General features: G+C 45.8%; 1 protein-coding gene across 1 annotated transcript in view; it reads left to right on the forward strand.

Moving 5' to 3' along the window:
- The first annotated feature begins 2,987 nt into the window (after nucleotides 1-2,987).
- SPON1 (spondin 1) overlaps nucleotides 2,988-17,364 on the forward strand; it is a 302,143-nt gene continuing 287,766 nt past the window's right edge. Inside the window, exon 1 of the mRNA XM_020873051.2 lies at nucleotides 2,988-3,508. Coding sequence (XP_020728710.2) covers nucleotides 3,271-3,508 — 238 coding nt within the window. The 5' untranslated portion in view covers nucleotides 2,988-3,270. The remainder of the gene's footprint in view (nucleotides 3,509-17,364) is intronic.

Raw genomic sequence — 17,364 nt, forward strand, 5'->3', positions numbered from 1 at the left:
AACACATAATTGAGCTATGGGATGTAAAATAAGCTCCCCAAAGACAGGAGCCACATTTTATTTATTTTGGTAGTTTCCTGTCCTCTGAGATAAGATTGGGTACACTCTCCTGAACAACTTAGTTTGTAGTGGTTATATCACCGTTATAATTGGAAAAGATTCCTGTAACTATGTATTTAAAATATCTGCCTCTCCCCTAGATTGTAAAATCCACAAAGGCAAGTAATTTATTTGTCATGTGTCCCAGTAGAGAGCACGTGGAGCACATTGGACATGAATGAATGAATGAATTTTTGTTCCCTTTGGAGTCCCCCACTTAGCACAGAGTTGGCCCCAAATCTGAACTCAAGGACAGCTTGCTGGGTGCATGGGACTGTGCACCGTGGAGTCTACGTGAAACCTGAGCTGGTCCAGCCTCAATGGAGATAATTCACTCAGGACACAGAAGTGAATTTTTTGAATGTCAGCTCCATAAAGGAAGGCTGCTAGCTGGAGCAGGTGCTGCTAAGGATCAAGGAGGGTCAGGCTGAGAAAAGAGCATAATTGGTGTCTGCCAAGGGACCTCTGAGAGAAGGTGCCCTCTTAACCATGGCGGGGAGCGTCCAGCACATGGACTGGGGGCAGGTGAAGAGGAATGGAGGCCTCCGATGCAGGTGGCTCCTCTGGGCTGTTTGTTAGTGATGTCAAAGAGAAAAACCTGACCTGGAAAGCAAAGAAGATTGCTTTTTAAATGTAGGCTCTTGAGGTGTGTTGACAGCCCAGGGGAAGGAGAGGGTGCTTAACCAAAGCTTCTGAGAGTGTTTCGGATGCTTGAGCACAGAGGGCAGGCAGAAGCATTACCGGCATCCCCAGACCAGACCTGATCTCTGTTAGTGTGATATCCAGGGCCAGACCCCCCTGTTAAGCCTGGGGGTGGATATCAGGCCCAGTATTTTGCATGCCTCATTTCTTTAACTCTCAGTTAAGTTCAGTTCAATCGCTCAGTCGTATTTGACTCTGCAACCCCATGACCACAGCACACCAGGCTTCCCTGTCCATCACCAACTCCCGGAACTTGCTCAAACTCATGTCCATTGAGTCGGTGATGCCATCCAACTTTCTCACCCTCTGTTGTCCCCTTCTCCTCCTACCTTGGGACTGGATCCCATGATCTTGATTTTCTGAATGATGAGACTATTAAATGTCACTTAACTCTAGCACCCTCTAGAGAAAGGCTATATTAGCCCACAGGCATACATGCACCTTTTCTGAGCAGGAATCTGAAGCTTGGAGAGGTTAAATAACTTGCTCAAGTCTCACAGTGGGTGAGTGGCAGGACTAATTTTTTGTTTGCTTCCTTTTTTATTTTTAATTGGAAGATGATTGCTTTACAATATTGTATTGGTTTCTGCCATACATCAACATGAATCAGCTGTAGGTGTATATATATGTCCCCTCCTTCTTGAACCTCCTTCCCACCTCCTGCCCCATTCCACTCCTCAAGGCTGTCACAGCACCAGGTTGAACCCCCTGTGTAATTCAGCAGACTCCCGCTGGCTGTTTTACTTTTGGTGATGTGTATGCTTCAGTGTTACTCTCTCCATTCACCCCTCTCTCTCCCTCCCCCAGTGGGTCCACAAGTCTATTCTCTATGTCTGTGCTTCCATTGCTGTCCTGAGAATAGGTTCATCAGTACCATTTTTCTAGATTCTTTATATATATATATGTGTTAATACATGATATTTGTTTTCTCTATCTGACTTACTTCACTCTGTATAATAGGCTTTAGGACTAACGTTTGATTCAGGTCTGTCCCCAAGGAAACACTGGGAGAGATTCTTGCACCTGGCTTTCTCTGTCTGGCTTTGGGGTTGGTGCCTGAGGCTCTGGCCAGTAAGCATTCAGGCTCAGCTCCTCTCCAAACATCTGTCACTGGGGACTGGGAACCTGAACTAAAGTCTAAGCCAAGAAAATACAAGCTTTTCTTTGAAACCTTCAAAATCTCTTTCCAGAGCTCTATGAGGACTCCCGTGGGCTCTAGGCACTTTTGTCTTTGTGGGCTTCTTCCTTCATAAAACAACAGTAAACATTATATTTTATGACTGTGTAAATCAAAATAAACATAAATTAGTACTACATAGTAAAATATTTTATTAGACCTAAATATTTTTTTTTCTTTTGATTTTAAAGAGAACATTTTCAGGAATTGCCAAAAGTATTACAAGGCATAGCACTGTGCCTACGGGGGCCAATGGACGAATCATTCTTGCTCCTTTCCATCCATCAGTCTGACCTGTTCCAACACATGATAAGAAGGGCAATGAGGTCAGATAGCCATGGCATCTGACCCTGACTTAACTGGTCAAAAGCCTCAGTTTGCTCCTCTGTAAAATGAATGAAAGTAATGTAACATTTATTCTGTGCAGTGAGACTGGAGAAGGTGAGCAGATGTAAGTAAACCTCCCAGAATATGGCCAGGCACAGAGGTGAATGATAATCACTAGTTGGGTCTGACTCTTTGCAACCCCAAGGACTGTAGCCTGCCAGGCTCCTCTGTCAATGGAATTCTCCTGGCAAGAATACAGGAGTGGATTGCCATTTCCTTTTACAGGAGATCTTCACCCAGGGATCGAACACAGGTCTCCTGCGTTGCAGGCAGATTCTTTACCATCTGAACCACCAGGGAAGCCTACTATTAAGAGATGTTTCTAAATATAAAGACAGGTCAACTTAAAAAGTATCAGCAGATACATGCTTGACTTTATCTTATGAGGTATAGACCGTACATTAGAATATGGCACAGAGTAGGTATGCAACAAAAGTTAGTTCTCAGTCTATCCCTCCTTGGAGCACCCGCCTCCACAGGGTCCAGGAGTTGGGGTGGCAGCCTCGTGGTGGGACAGAGCCCGCAGTGTCCCTGGACCCTATGATTTCCTCGTCAGACCCTGGGAATTCGGCGTCGCAAAATAAACACCACCGCACAGCTAATCGCCAGCTCAGAAACAAAACAGCGCTGCGCTGGGGATCTGGGCAAAATCAGCCCTCCCTCCTCCTCCTCCTTCGCCGCCGCCCTCCCTTCCTCGCGCTGCTGGGCTTGCTCGGCTCTGCTCAGCGCAGCGCAGCTCGGCAGCCGCCTAGCCTAGGCAGCACGGTCTCCCGGTCGCCAGCACCAGCTCGGAGCTCCGCTGCCCGCCTGGGCTCTGCCAGGTCTCGTTTCCGCGGGGACCCCTTCGGGCAGGAGTCGTGTGGAGACAGCCAGCGGCCAGGGCACAAAGTTGGGGGCCCGCGAGGATGAGGCTGTCCCCGGTGCTCCTGAGGCTGAGCCGGGGTCCAGCGCTGCTGGCCCTGGCGCTGCCCCTGGCGGTGGCGCTGGCCTTCTCCGACGAGACCCTGGACAAAGTGCCCAAGTCGGAGGGCTACTGCAGCCGCATCCTGCGCGTCCAGGGCACGCGGCGCGAGGGCTACACCGAGTTCCGCCTCCGCGTGGAGGGCGACCCCGACTTCTATAAGCCGGGAACCAGCTACCGCGGTAAGTGGCCCGCCGTGGTGTTGGGGGCGCGGGACCTGGCCCCCGGAGGGCGCCGACCGCGCGGTGCCGGAGGAGGGCGCACAGTTCCCAGGCGCACGGTGCCAGCGCAGCCTGCCGAGGGCCCTTCTGTCCTGGATGCCCTATCCTTTTAGCTCCGAGCCAGTGTCCGGCGCCGTCGCGGGGCCGCAGCCAGGAGATGCAGCCCCCAAGTACGAAGAGCGGTTCCCGGGTGTGGGCGGGAGCTGAGCGACGCGTCACTCTGGCCTGGCTTCTACCCCGGCCGGTTCCAGGAGATTGGTGGAGACTCGCGTTTCTCCAGATCCGTCTCTGGGGTCGAGGGGACCCTGGCTTCTTTTAGTCGGGTCCTAGGCAGGGTGGTGACTCCGGCTTTCCCCACTCCCATCCCTGAAGGAGAGGAAATCAGCTTTTCACAGACCAGCCCCCAGTGGGACGGTCATTCCAGCTTCCCCGGACGGATCCCTACAAGAGAAGGGACTTGGGCTTCTCCCCTAACTGGTCCTAGGGCGGGGGGAGGAGAGGAGAAGAGCCTGAAGCTTTTCGGAAGGTTGCCTGGAAAGAACTCCAAATATTCTTTGATGGTCCCAGGCGAGGGAGAAGACCCTGGATTTCTAGGACAGGCTCCCAGTGGACTGAGAGCTCTAGGTAGTTTCAAACAGGGAGGGGAATCCAATCAAGACCGAAAGGGAAGCCCAGATTCCTGAGGCCTGCTCCCTGGAGGCCAGAGCAGCTCCCGCAACCCCGAGTCTTGGTACCCCCAGAAAAGCGGTCTCTAAGCTCCTCAGCTGACAGCCGGCTTTCGGGAGCGCAGAGAGGGGATGTCCAAAGCAAGTGAGCGCATCCCGGGCCTCACAGGCAGCTCGACCAGCACAGACCTGAAGACCCCTGACGCCATGCCCAGAGCCCCCCTCTTAAGCCGGGTCAGCTCCCCATGCATCTTTTCGCTGCCGTTCTCCATCAGGAGCCAGGACACCAGGCAGGGAAGGAAGCCTGCCCAGCCTCACCCGGGGCCCCGCGGGCGGGGAGTGACAGGGCACGTGTCCCTTCACCACGGGCCCTTTCATAAGTCAATTCTGGGGCTAAGCAAGGAAGAGAGGGGCTTCGGGGCACTCGTGGGGCAAACGGGCCCACAGCCACCGCCCTTCCATCCCCACTTTCCCCGTTCCTAAGCGTCGCGAGAGGAAGCTATGGGGGCAACATTGGAGAAAGTTTGGGGTAGTGCCAGCTGGAGCCCAGGTCACACAGGCGACCAGAACCAGGGACCACCCTTCCCAGAATGCTTCCCCATTTTCCTGGGTTTGTGTTCCTGATTCTCTCCGCCTGGAGCTACCCAAAGCGCAGTCGGCTTGTGGACGCGCTCCATGCCTGGCGGGCAGTCCTTGCAAGCCCGCGCGGCTAGGCGGGGCCGGGGGTACTCTCCGCGGAAGGCTGGGGGTGGGGTGGAGAACACCCGGCCCGGCCCCCAGGGCGCTGGCAGCGAGTTGGCCCGGCAGCCCAGCAAGCCGAACCTACATGCGGTCGCAGCCTGTTCCCCCAAGTGGGGAAACAGCCAGTCCCCTCCGGGGACGGGAGGGAAGTGGGCGTAACCCCACTGGTCTCTTCAGCCCTCCCCCAAACCGAGGACCTGAGTTCCCTGGGAAAACTGCCCCAGCTCCACGTGGCAGCGAAAGAGGTGGCTCTGCAGTCCGTCCCGGGCTTAGTAGCTGTGTGACCTTGTGCAAGTCCTTTAATTTCTCGGATCCTATTTCCCAGTTATTGAAATCAGATGTTTGTCCAGCTACCCTGGGCGGTCTTAGAGAGTAAATGAGTGCATAAAGATGAGTGTGCCTGAGCTACAGTGGGTTCCCCGTATGTATTGGTTTGAGTTGTCTATGAGGCCCAAACGGTTTAATAATTGAGGGATGTGCATGGTCAGGTTCAATTTTGTTTCTGCCACGTGTGCGTCTGTGTGTCTAAAAAAGTAGGTTTTCTCAGCACTCCTTCAAGCCAATCTACCAGTGGATGCCAGTTACCTGGTGCTCATGAAATAACTGAATGAATGAATGATTTCTCTATATTAGGAGGTTTGCTTAAGGCTATTCCTAGTTTAGGACCAGGAGAATTTCTTTTGGGGATAATCAAGGTTAGTCTGCAGCCCACGAGTCCTACTGGGTCTCTCTTGCCACATAAATCTTCCCAGTTTGGCTGAGCACTGGCAGTGAGGGATCCCAGCACTGAGATAGAGATGCATCTGGGATTCACATGAACAGACGGGTTCCATGACGGCCTCAGTATCCATGGGCAGCAGGTGAAAACTGGGATTAGACTTTCACCTTATAGGTTACGCCAGCCGACAGTGTTAGTCTTGAGCTGTGATGCCCGACTCAGGCTAGGTGGGCAATCATCTGACCTCTTTTCTGGTGGCTAAGAGATCTTGCAGGAACCAGGCTAATGCCTTCTGAGTCAGTAGTTTGGATTAGCAAACCTGATTCCGCCACTCAAAGTTAGGAAGAAAAAGGGCACTGGCCTGGTTTGTGACATTTTCTGTTTACTTTCTTAGAATAGTTGCATTAGAGGTAAATCTAATACATTCTGCTCAGGGTATTGACTTAGGGCTGTGGAAATTAACATTCCCCTGGTGTTCTGTTTGCTTTTTTATTTTTTTACTGAATTAGAGCCCCTCAATCTTTGGAATCAATGGCCTCAAACCTTTGTCCTCAGGATTCCAGTTCATCCCCATAGAGCTTCCAGTCTCCATGCCCCCACTCCCACCCTCCCATCTCATCATATCCTTTAGATATTCTAGACTGGAGTAAAATGGTCACTATTAAAAAAAAAAAAAAGAAACATGGGGTTTCTTCTCAACAGTCAGGATCCAATTGAGATGATGATTCAGCCTTTTCCCAAGTTGTTAGTACTATATTGACTGCCTCCTCTCTCCCACCACATCTCTACCCTCCCTCCCTCTTTCCCTCAATACCACTCCCTCTGCAATAATTGTGCTTTAGAAAGCTCTGAAAGGCTTGCTCTGTTTCTGACCATGGCCTCCTTTGAAAAAGAGATTACAGTGATTAAAAATAACAAGTTGAGGATCCTCAAGGGGCTTCCCTTATAGGAGGACAATTTGCAGGACCAGTCATTCCCAGATCACAATTTCAAGCCAAATAGAAGAAAATCAGTGAAATGTTCAAGAATTGATTGAAAATAAGAGACTCTTTTGTCTGTCCAAAGGTCTGTTTATTAGGAAAATAAAGCCAGACCCTGGCTAATGAGAGTGGCTTTTCCTAGATGCTCTTTAAAGGGAAATTTCAAGGAACTTGATGGGGAAAGAATGTCCAGGCGAGATTTCAAAAGCTTGTCCAACTTCAAGCATAATTAAGGGATTTATTCTAAACCGGGAGGTTTGGAGACCTCCAAAGCTGCTTTGCCTTCTCTTTCTTTTTCTCTCTCTGGGGCACACACTGCCATAAGAATGTGTGTCCCAGGGTGTCCCATCTCCACCTGGTAGAAAGAACACAGGCTTTGATGTTGGCTGGGTCTGTTTCCACTCTGGCTCAGTCACACATTCACTGTGTGACTATAGGCAGGCCACTTTACCTTTCTGAGCCACAGTTTCTCCACCTGTAAAATGAGACAGCTTCTCCCACTGTGCTAGTGTAGCTATGAGAATTAGAGCTGTGAGAATTAGAAATAATCCATGTCAAAAGAAACTGTCATACAGTAGGATATATTTTATTTATGTATACATGCACACATATACATACATACATATATATAATGTTATGAGAGCATTATTTATTTTGGAAATAGAAAAATACTTGGCAGCTAACACTGGATAAGACATTTTGTTAAGTGCTTCCAACTCATCTTGCATATTCTTTACAGTACTTTGGGGCAATTTACTATTTTTATTTTACAGATGAGGACAGTAAGCCTCAATAATCAGTGGAGTAAGGATATAAACTAAGGCATGTCTAACTGCTAAATCTGTACTCATAACTAGTTTTCTATACTGACTCAATAAAATGAATTAATGGAATGAATTCACCCTGCTACCCTCAGTCTTCTGGGTGGTGTGTCTTTGTTGAAGGAAAACAGCAACAACAAATCAAGATAATAACTGACATATCTTGGGACACTAAGTCTGAAGTGATGGGTCCTTATTTACATTTGCTTTTTTTCTTCTTGTAGATTTCAGTATTGCATTTGCCCATAAACCAAAGGATTAATTTAGAAACATGAAGAACCTTGCCAGACGTTGGCCAATTCCTTTTGTTTGTGGGGAAACAGAAACAAATTGGAAAGAGAGAAACCTTAATTTGACTCTTGTTTTATTTTTACATGCAGATATTATACTACCATGTCAGTAAAATTATACGTTTGAAAAGTATATACATAGAATATGAAAAACTTAAGCTGGATGAGGTCTTTTAAATAAAATTTTTATGTAGTGGTATTTTAGAATTAAGCACTGCTGATGATATTGTAATTATTTATAAGTGACCCTCTTGTTTGCTCTTTTCTTTTTATTATATAACTTTAATTTTTAACTTTTGCTCTCTTTTTTTAAGTAGTTCAAATCAATAAAAATTTAAAAGATGTATACATATATAAATGCTTAATAGTTGTGGGGCTTGTTCCTTTGAGTCTGATGAAACACAAAAGTCAGAGCATACAAAAAATGAAAGCATATAAATTGAAATTTTTCAAGGTTTAAAACTTGAGAACTTATCTATACAAGTTAAGTGTCCCTCTCCAGCTGGCTGACTGAACTGGAACAAGAGATTATAATTGTTAAAATGTTTACAAACATGCTATTTGCTTATTATACATAGAATGACAGGTGTAGATCAATACCAATTTCTGTAGAGGAAAAAACTTTAGCCATCTTGTATTAATCAGGATACAGGCTAAGCTCATTACCAAAAGGCCAGAAAATACAATGTTTTAAATGAGAGGTAAATGGGAAGTCCAAGATGATGGGCAGCTTGCTGCACATGGCCACCCAGGAACCCAGGTTCCTTCTATCTTGTTGCCCTGCCGTCTTCTAGCACTCTGCAATCCAGAAGTAGCCACAAGTCACAGTACCTGAAACATGGCTAGTCCAAATTAAGCTGTGCTATAAATATAAGACACACACTGGTTTTTGAATAATTAGTATGAGAAAAAGAATAAACTTCTCATTAACAATATTTTGTATTAATGACATATTGAAATGATAATGGTTGTTGTTTAGTTGCTAAGTTGTGTCCACCTCGACCGCATGTACTGTAGGCCACCATACTCCTTTGTTCATGGGACTTTCTGGGCAAGAACACTGGAGTGGGTTGCCATTTCCTTCTCCAGGGAATCTTCCTGACCCAGGGGTTGAACCTGCATCTCCTGCTTGGCAGGCAGAATCTTTGTACCACTGAGCCACCAGGGAAGCCCCAAGAATTGTATATGCAAGCTAAATAAAATATAGTTAAAATTAATTTACTTGTTTTTCATTTGTTTCTACTGGACACTGATTAATCAGTAAAATGAATTTCCCCTGGAAAAATAATGTCTCACGTTCTCTTCCTCAGTGACAAGCCATCTAGCTGAGGTTTCTCAATGGCGTGTGAATCAGTAGAGGGAAGGAGTGTTGGGGGGGTGTGTGTATGTCTGTGTACATGTGCTTGCATTTGATGTGCGGATAGGGTTCATACTGAGGAGAAAAAAGGGGCCAATATGTCAGAGTAGCTTGTCTGCCTCACCCTCCTCCTCAGTAAAGGAGGAAGCAGCAGGGAAAGAAAGGATGAGGGAAAAGTTGGCAAAGCAAGAAAATGCAAGACAGGGAGAGGAAAAAAGAGAAGAGGGGGAAGAAGGAGAAACAGAGGAAGGGGAAAGGAGGAAAGAAAAACTTCACTGGGATATACATTTAGAATGAAAAAGAATGAATTTACATATTTTTTTAGATTTTAAAATTCTTAATGAAGAATATCATTTTCATCCTTTTAATGGATAATTTCCCTCAAATCAGACCCCATTGATCTGGTATTGTTTTATTAAGATTAATTTTAAAATAAGTGCTCTTAATTTGCTATGGAATTTACTAAATTTTCTGAGATCAAAGTTTTTTAATTGATATAGTTGATTTACAATGTTGTTAGTTTCAGGTGTACAACATAGTGAATCTATATGTACATATATTCTACATATATTCTATATATACATACGTACATGTGTGTTTTTCAAGAGAAGAGTCCTATCTTACTTGAGGGTTAGATTCAAGAGTCATTATGGAAAGCAAAAATCACATAAGTGAAAATTACCCCTTAAAAATCCTTTGCAATTGTACGTAAATTATCACATGGATACTAGATTCAAACTAGCCTTATTTATGTGCCCCTGCAGATAGTTTTGTTAGTGGGGAATAGAAACATACTGATATTTCTCAGGAAGTCCGGCATCTATTTTTCCCTCCAACATTGGAAGAGACCAATGTTTCCTCGGTTGAATACTGTATAAAACCATTGGTTTGCTTGTCCTTAGACACTGACGTGACAAGTACAAAATACTCACCATCTGATGAACTGGGAGAACTAAGAGTCCCAGCTCATGCTCACTCAGGCACATGAATACATGTATGTGCATGAGTGAGCATGAGCTGGGAAGCGGCTAGTGGCCCAAATGATCTCAAGTATTATTTCCTCTCTCTGTTTTTAATCTAATGGTGTGCAATTGTGTCTGATTCCAGTCACATGCGCTTCTCTGGAGCACCTACTATGTCAGAGAGCTCACCATGTCACACAAGCTATCTGTGCGGCTGGCTAGTTCTTGCTGATGTAAAGTTTCCCATTTTTACTGGGTGTCTTGGCTGGGCTGGAGTTGAGGCTAGGATAGGAAGAGTAAGCAGTGAGGTAACACCCCAAGAAGGTCTTTTTGAGCTCTACATAGACAAGGCTTCTAACTTTCAAAGTTTAAAACTTGAGCACTTACTTATACAAGTTAAGTTGTCCCTCTCCAGCTGGCTGACTGAACTGGAACAAGTATTCAAAACTGCCATGAAAAGTTCAGGGAGACTTTAAACAGGAGCCTGCTCACACCCACTGATTTGCTGGGGTCCAGGAGACCCAGGGGAAAAAACCTGGGTCTGGTCTACTGTTGTAGTTCTGATATTTGCAAACACAGACCAGGTGGGGGGCGGGGGGTGGGAAGGACAGGGAAGGGCTTCAAGTACAGAATACTGTGGGGGGGGGGGGGTGGGAGTGTGGGAGGATGGGCAGAAGCAATAGTGGGAAGACCTGAATTCTCGGTGTTGCAGGAAGCTCTTCTGATGCTCTTCTTCCCTTTCCCCCTCTCCTCTCTCTCCATTTTCTTTTCCTCCTTTTCTTTCTCCACCTCCTCCTCACAGCAGCAACCCTGCCCTTTGAATTTCCCAAATACACCGAGCTCATTCCCACTCCAGGGCCTTTGTATCTGCTCTTCTCCATGCCTAGAATGCCCTACCCCCTGATCTTTCTATGACTCTGTCTTTTATGTCTCAGCTCAGGTGTCATTTCTTTAAAGAGGCTTCTCTGACCGCCAATTTATGTTTCCCATTACTTTTGCCTGGTTTTATTTTCTTCATAGCCCTGAACCACTCTCTGAAATGATCTTGTTTATCACCTGCCTCCTCAAGCTAGAATACAAGCTTTATGAGAGCAAAGGCTTGTCCTTTATAAGAAAGGCTACTTTGTTGCCAGCACCCAGAACATTGTGTGGCCATCACAGGCCCTAAATCGTTATTTATAGAAAAATGAAAGTGTTGTTTAAATCCGAAGAACCCCTCTAAGAGAGAGATGTGAGATCTTCCTCTAAGAGAGCTGGATAGAAGGAAGGGACAGCATTTCTCCCTCTGCCAGACAGAGGTGAGGCCAAGGGATGGGGACAGATGGCAAGGATCTCCAGGCGGTGGCAGCAGAGAGAAAGGATGCTCAGTGCCCTGGGGGTATTGGCTGGAGCCTGAGGGCTGGCAGATGGTCTGGGTCCAGGGTGAAGGCTGTTGGAAAGGAAGGACTAGCAGTCCCATGCACAGTGGAAAGCGGGATTGTTGATGGTTCAGAGGTGAGGAGCACATGGACAGCAGGCAAGAGAGCAAAGGGAAGCAGCTGCCAGCCTCAGGTGCTGACTCTGACTACCTGGAGAAGAGGGCACAGGGGATTGTTGAGCCCTCAAACCTAGACACCAGTTATTAAAGTGACTTTCCCTGAAATCAGCACTTTGTGGAGTCATGTGTGTGGTTTCCAAACCTAGCTATGCATCAGAATCCCTTGAAAAGTTAAATATATATATACAAACACACATACACATGCACACACATATATTTTATATATATATGTGTGTATATATATATCTTCACTGGCCCAACCCTAGCAAAAGGCTGGATTCCAGAAATCTATATCCTTTCTATTTTTTTTTTTTTTAAGCAAGATGATGAGACACGAAGAGAAGGTGGTGACTTCTCTGTGAATGTGCTTCCCCAGCCTCATAGTCCCACATACTTTAGCACCAGGTCACATCACCGCCCTGTCCTGTTACTGTCAACACAGTGGCCAGTGGCATGTCCTCAAAAGTGATGACACAGTGGTGGCATCCCCTGCCTTGGCTGTGAAGTGGTGGGAGGGAAGAGCTGCGAGCTTCCTCTAGGTGACAACACCCACAGGAGCAGAGCCTGAGCCGCGGTGGACTGAGTTGTATTGTACATCTCGGCTGCCAAAGACTGCCTCACATGTAACTTCTACTCATCATTTGGGCTCTGTCTCTTGGAGTCCAGCAAAGTAAGGTCTCCCCTTGGCCATGTGTCAGACCTTGAGGTGTTTGTGGAGAAACAGCTGCCATAAGTTCTGATTAAATTGCTTGTTTCTTCAACCATTCTTTGTAGGACCCTGTTTCTTATTCCCTGCACCTTGGACTCCAGATGTGCTCTGATAGGGAGGGAACATGGTGGAAGGATTATCTCCCTTGTTCTGGACACTGTGTTTGTGTTAAGCTTGCCAGGTCTTGTGTTCGCTGTTTTGGCAGCTGTGTCATACTCTGGAATCACACTGAGCTTGCAGCCAGCAAAAAATTCCTGAGATTTGATGGGAAGGCTTGCTGCCCTCCTTTGCCTGTACTAGTGAAACTGTTCCTTGAATATCAGCTTTGACAGTATTCCCCATTAGACTTAATCCAGCATGTTTGGGCCCATCCTGCTAGCTGTCAACCATTTATGAATCTGGATTCTGTCATTGAGTGACCTATTCACATAATCTAATTTTGGATCATCCACAATTTTGACAAGCAAGCCTTAGAAGTCTTTATCTAAGAAGTTGGTAAGAATGATGAACAGGTCAGGGCTTAAGACAGAGCATTCTGACCTGCCTTAAAATCTTTCTCTAAAAAGCTGACATCCAATTAAAATAGCTTGGAAGTCAACCAATTTTCTGTTGCCTCAATGGCATTTAAATACGAACTGCCACCCTGCTGGTCAACCACCTCAGTTTAGTTACAGATACTGTTTCTTTAGCTTGTTAATGAATCTTACAGTCTAGGTCGAATTATTTTCTTTCTTTGCTCCCAAATTAGTCCAGAGTCTTTCCACTGCAAGTAACAGGAACAAAGTCTAACTAAAGCAAAAAATAGAATTATTGAGCCCTATATTTGGAAAGTTCAGGGGTGGATCTGGCTTCAGGTTTAAATGGATCTAGGGACTTGAACAAAGTTCTCTCTCTTTCTCTTTTTCTCTCCCTTTTCCTTTCCTCCCCATTGTTTCCAGTTCCTTTTTTTTTTGCCTTCTCTCTCATTCCATCCTTTATCTCTTGGCGGCATTTTTGTGTGTTGACACAGTTTTTCTTACTGCAGATAAACTTTCTCTAGGGAATGCCAGGGAAGGTAACTGTTAACAACCTTCAGTGAAAAGTCTTTCAGTCAGTTCTGTAAGTAAAAGAAAAGTGCTTTTCCTTTTAATTCCAAACTGAAAAATTCCAGGGAAGGGTTCTGATAGGTCACATACCCAGGGGAATGGGCTACATTACAATATGGAGGTAAATTGCTTCTGTGTCACTTCTGTGACTTGATATTTCAGGAGGGAGAAGGGAGACAATGATTGGCAGCCCCAAAGATTACGTGGTCAGAGGAAAGGGAGATGTGGTTATCTTAGCATGTGTTCCTTAGAACTTCCTTCCCTAGTCCGAATCCCCAGCTGCATTCTCTTGGCTACCTCTGATTGCTCAGGAGCATCCTTCCCATCCATTCCTCTTCCCATCTACATATTGGTCAGCTCAGGGCCCATTCACCTGGCTCCCAGCTATTCCACAATGAGGGAGCACATGGGGGAAAGAGTGAACTTCTGTTGAGTTGTGCAATGTATTTGTATACATTATCTCCTTTAGTCTTTATGACAAATGCATGAAATGATAGTGATGATCCCTCTTTTAGGAGAGGAAACTCATTTATCTTTAAATATATTTTATTAATTTAGCAAAATTTATAAATACTTAATATTATACATATTCATTAATGAGTTGTCATAATAACAATTTAAATACTATTAGTGCCATTTTACAGGAGATTGTCAGCTGAGATAATGAGAAGTTAAATAATCAGCCCAAGGTAACATGTAGAAAGCAGAGGGCATGGCAACCCACTACAGTGTTCTTGCCTGGAGAATTCCCATGGACAGAGGAGCCTGGTGGGCTACAGTTCATGGGGTCACAGAGAGTCAGCCACAACTAAGTGACTAAGCGCAGCACAGCAACATGTAGAAAACAGGAATTTGAACCCCGATCTGTTAGCTACATCCATTATACATCCATACCTACAGCCCTTAAAACCTTAAATATGCATGATCTTTAGTTTTGAATGGGAGGGAGTTCATCCCTCCCAGGGAATGTTGGGAACATTCACTGAGGAAGGTCATCCAAGAGAACAGCATAAGCCAACCCCACCCCATGACTTGCTCACCCTTGCTCACCCAGGATTTGTAATCCTGCCTTCGTATTTGCCAACCTGTCGGTAAGCACCACCTGCCAGCTCCTGGCTAGGTGGGCTGAACTGCCAGTGTCTAAGTGAGGTGTGTGGGTCACAGCTGTCCAGAGTTCCGCAAGTGCAGAATCGGGACGGGACCACTATAGCTAATGTCATACTCCGGCAGTCCTTACAGCCAGCCCCGTGTTACAAGTTAAGGCGGCAGCTCAAGTTCGTTGTTGCTGATATGTGGGGCATGAAGACTTGGCATCTCAGTAACACAGAGCAGGTAGATGGCAGGGGCTGGCCTTGTAGTGGAACTGGAATCTGGTTCAAGATCTTCTCATTGAGGTTGGGACTGGAAGGGTCTGAAGCCCAGAGGTAGGGTGGGGAGAGTGGCCTAGACAAGATCCAGTGATGACAACAGGCATAGCAGATGCCCTGAAGTTTATATTAGAGGGCTGACAAACTAATATTTGAAAGGCCAGAAGGTTCTTTGGAAATTAGGTGGGACTGGAGTTTTCATATACTTAGGAGGGGAGAACTCCACCTTAGGTGGAGATCTGAGGCCAGGCCCCAGTGTGAAACATCAGTCCTCATATAAACAAGGCAGGCCAGAGAGGCCCTTGCCGCTGAGCTGGTGTTTAGGGAAAGGTTGTAATCCGTCTTCCAGCCTGGTTTTCCTAAAATATAAATTAATATGACATTCCCCAACTCAAACCCTCCATTGTGTCCTTGTCACCTCCAGAATGGTATCCACACTTCTTAGCAAGACTTCCAAGATGTTTCAAAGACGCTTCTCCTCTTCCTCCCCTAGCCTTTTATAATATCCTCTCTCCCAGCTTGCAACTAATAAAATACAGACTTACTTCTAGTTTGTAAAGCCAAATCTGGCCCACCATGCCTTTCCTTCTCTCTGAGATGCTGTTGTTCCTCTTTTCCACTGGACAAACTCCTATACTTCATTCAGTTTGCAGCTCAAATGCCACTTCCTCCATGACTCACCTTTAACTCCCCCAGTAGACGCAAACGTTCCCTCCCCTGGGATCCCAGAGCGCTTCATTCATACACCCATAACACCCATCATATAAAAATACCTGCCAATGCAGCCTTTTCCCCCAGCTCTTAGACTCTGTGCTCCTAGAAGGCAGAGGCTGGGTCTTTCCTCTGTGTGTCTCTAGAGACGTAGTTCAAGACAGAATGGGTCTGTGTTCTCATAAAGTTTACACGTTATTAGAGGAGACGAGCATTTAACAAATAACTCACAAATATTTAATTGAGATTGGGTGAGAAGTATTCAAGGGGGAAAAAAAGGTGTGTTGAAAGGCTATATTGTGTGGGGGTGGGAGGGGCTGAGAGGGCATCATGAGACAGACTCACTCTCTAGGGCGTGAGGAGCTGCAAGAAGACTCAGTGAATTACAAAGACTTATCCAAACCAGCACAGAACCTGGCCCTGTGACTATCAGCCCCAAAGGCAATGATCTCCACTGCAGTCCTCTCAGTGGTCCTCCATTGTCTCCTATTAGTTTTTCTCTGGAGACTTCAGCCTCTGGAGATTGACCCTGCTGCTGCTGCTGCTGAGTCGCTTCAGTAGTGTCCGACTCTGTGCGACCCCATAGATGGCAGCCTACCAGGCTCCGCCATCCCTGGGATTCTCCAGGCAAGAACACTGGAGTGGGTTGCCATTTCCTTCTCCAATGCATGAAACTGAAAAGTGAAAGTGAAGTCGCTCAGTTGTGTCCGACTCTTCGAGACCCCATGGACTGCAGCCTACCAGGCTCCTCCGTCCGTGGGATTTTCCAGGCAAGAGTACTGGAGTGGGGTGCCATTGCCTTCTCCGAGATTGACCCTGAGGACCAGCTTTTTAAAACTCATTGTAGGTTAATCAGCTTGCTGAGTGTCATGATCTTTACCAACATCATCATCATCATTTTGATCATCTTCATTCCCAACATCACCAAGACCACCATCATCATCCTTTACAATTTTGAATCCTTTATATATATGCCAGGCTCTGTGGTAAATGTTTATTTAGTCATCTTTATATTCCTAAAGAAAGGTAATATCATTAACCCCATTTTTAAAAAATGAGTAACAGCGAGGTTAAATAAGGTCTGGGACTTATTAAGTGGTAGCTCTGGGACTCTGATCTGAAATCTTTGCTTTTAACCAGTTCCCTGTATATGCTCCAGAGTGGCTCCAAATGGACTTTTAAAAATTTTTTTATTTTAATCCTTCATAAGCTTTTTTCTTTCATTTCCTGGGTCTCTTAATGACCTCTCTCGGGAAGAACTTGGGAGGAGTCATTAGAGAGAAGATGCTATTATTTATTGCCAAGCAGTTGTCTTCAGTCAATACTGGGACTCAGAACACACTGCACATTTGTTCCTTTGAGGAATCATATAATGGGGCTCACTAGAAGGATGGGGATCTCCTCTCTTCCTTCAAACTACACTGTGTGACACAGTCATCACCACTGGTAATTATGGCTTGAAACGCCAAGTTCAGCCTCCAGAGCCTCCATCTTCTGGATTGTGTTCAATAAGGTAAAGTAAAACCTTTGTTTTCTGGAACCTTCAGGAATGCATCATTCTGGGAAGCTGAGTTTATGGGTAGCCCTTTAAATGTCCTGCACAGATATACAAAAAGATGCATACTCATCATTCAGAACATTGTTTAATAATATTCTTATCAAAACAAAATTTTAATACAGAAAAGTTCACAAGTCTTGCATCTTGGTGAATCATCACTTTTTGAATATACTCATGCAACTGGCACCCAGATCAAGGAATAGAAGGATCTGCACTTCAGAATCACTCCTTGTGTCCCCTTCCCACACTTGAAAGCACTGATCTGACCTCTAGGTTCATAGATTATTACTTTTCCTGGTTTTGGACTTCATATAAA

The sequence above is a fragment of the Odocoileus virginianus genome, chromosome 10, assembly GCF_023699985.2.
Source record: "Odocoileus virginianus isolate 20LAN1187 ecotype Illinois chromosome 10, Ovbor_1.2, whole genome shotgun sequence".
Lineage (NCBI taxonomy): Eukaryota > Metazoa > Chordata > Mammalia > Artiodactyla > Cervidae > Odocoileus > Odocoileus virginianus.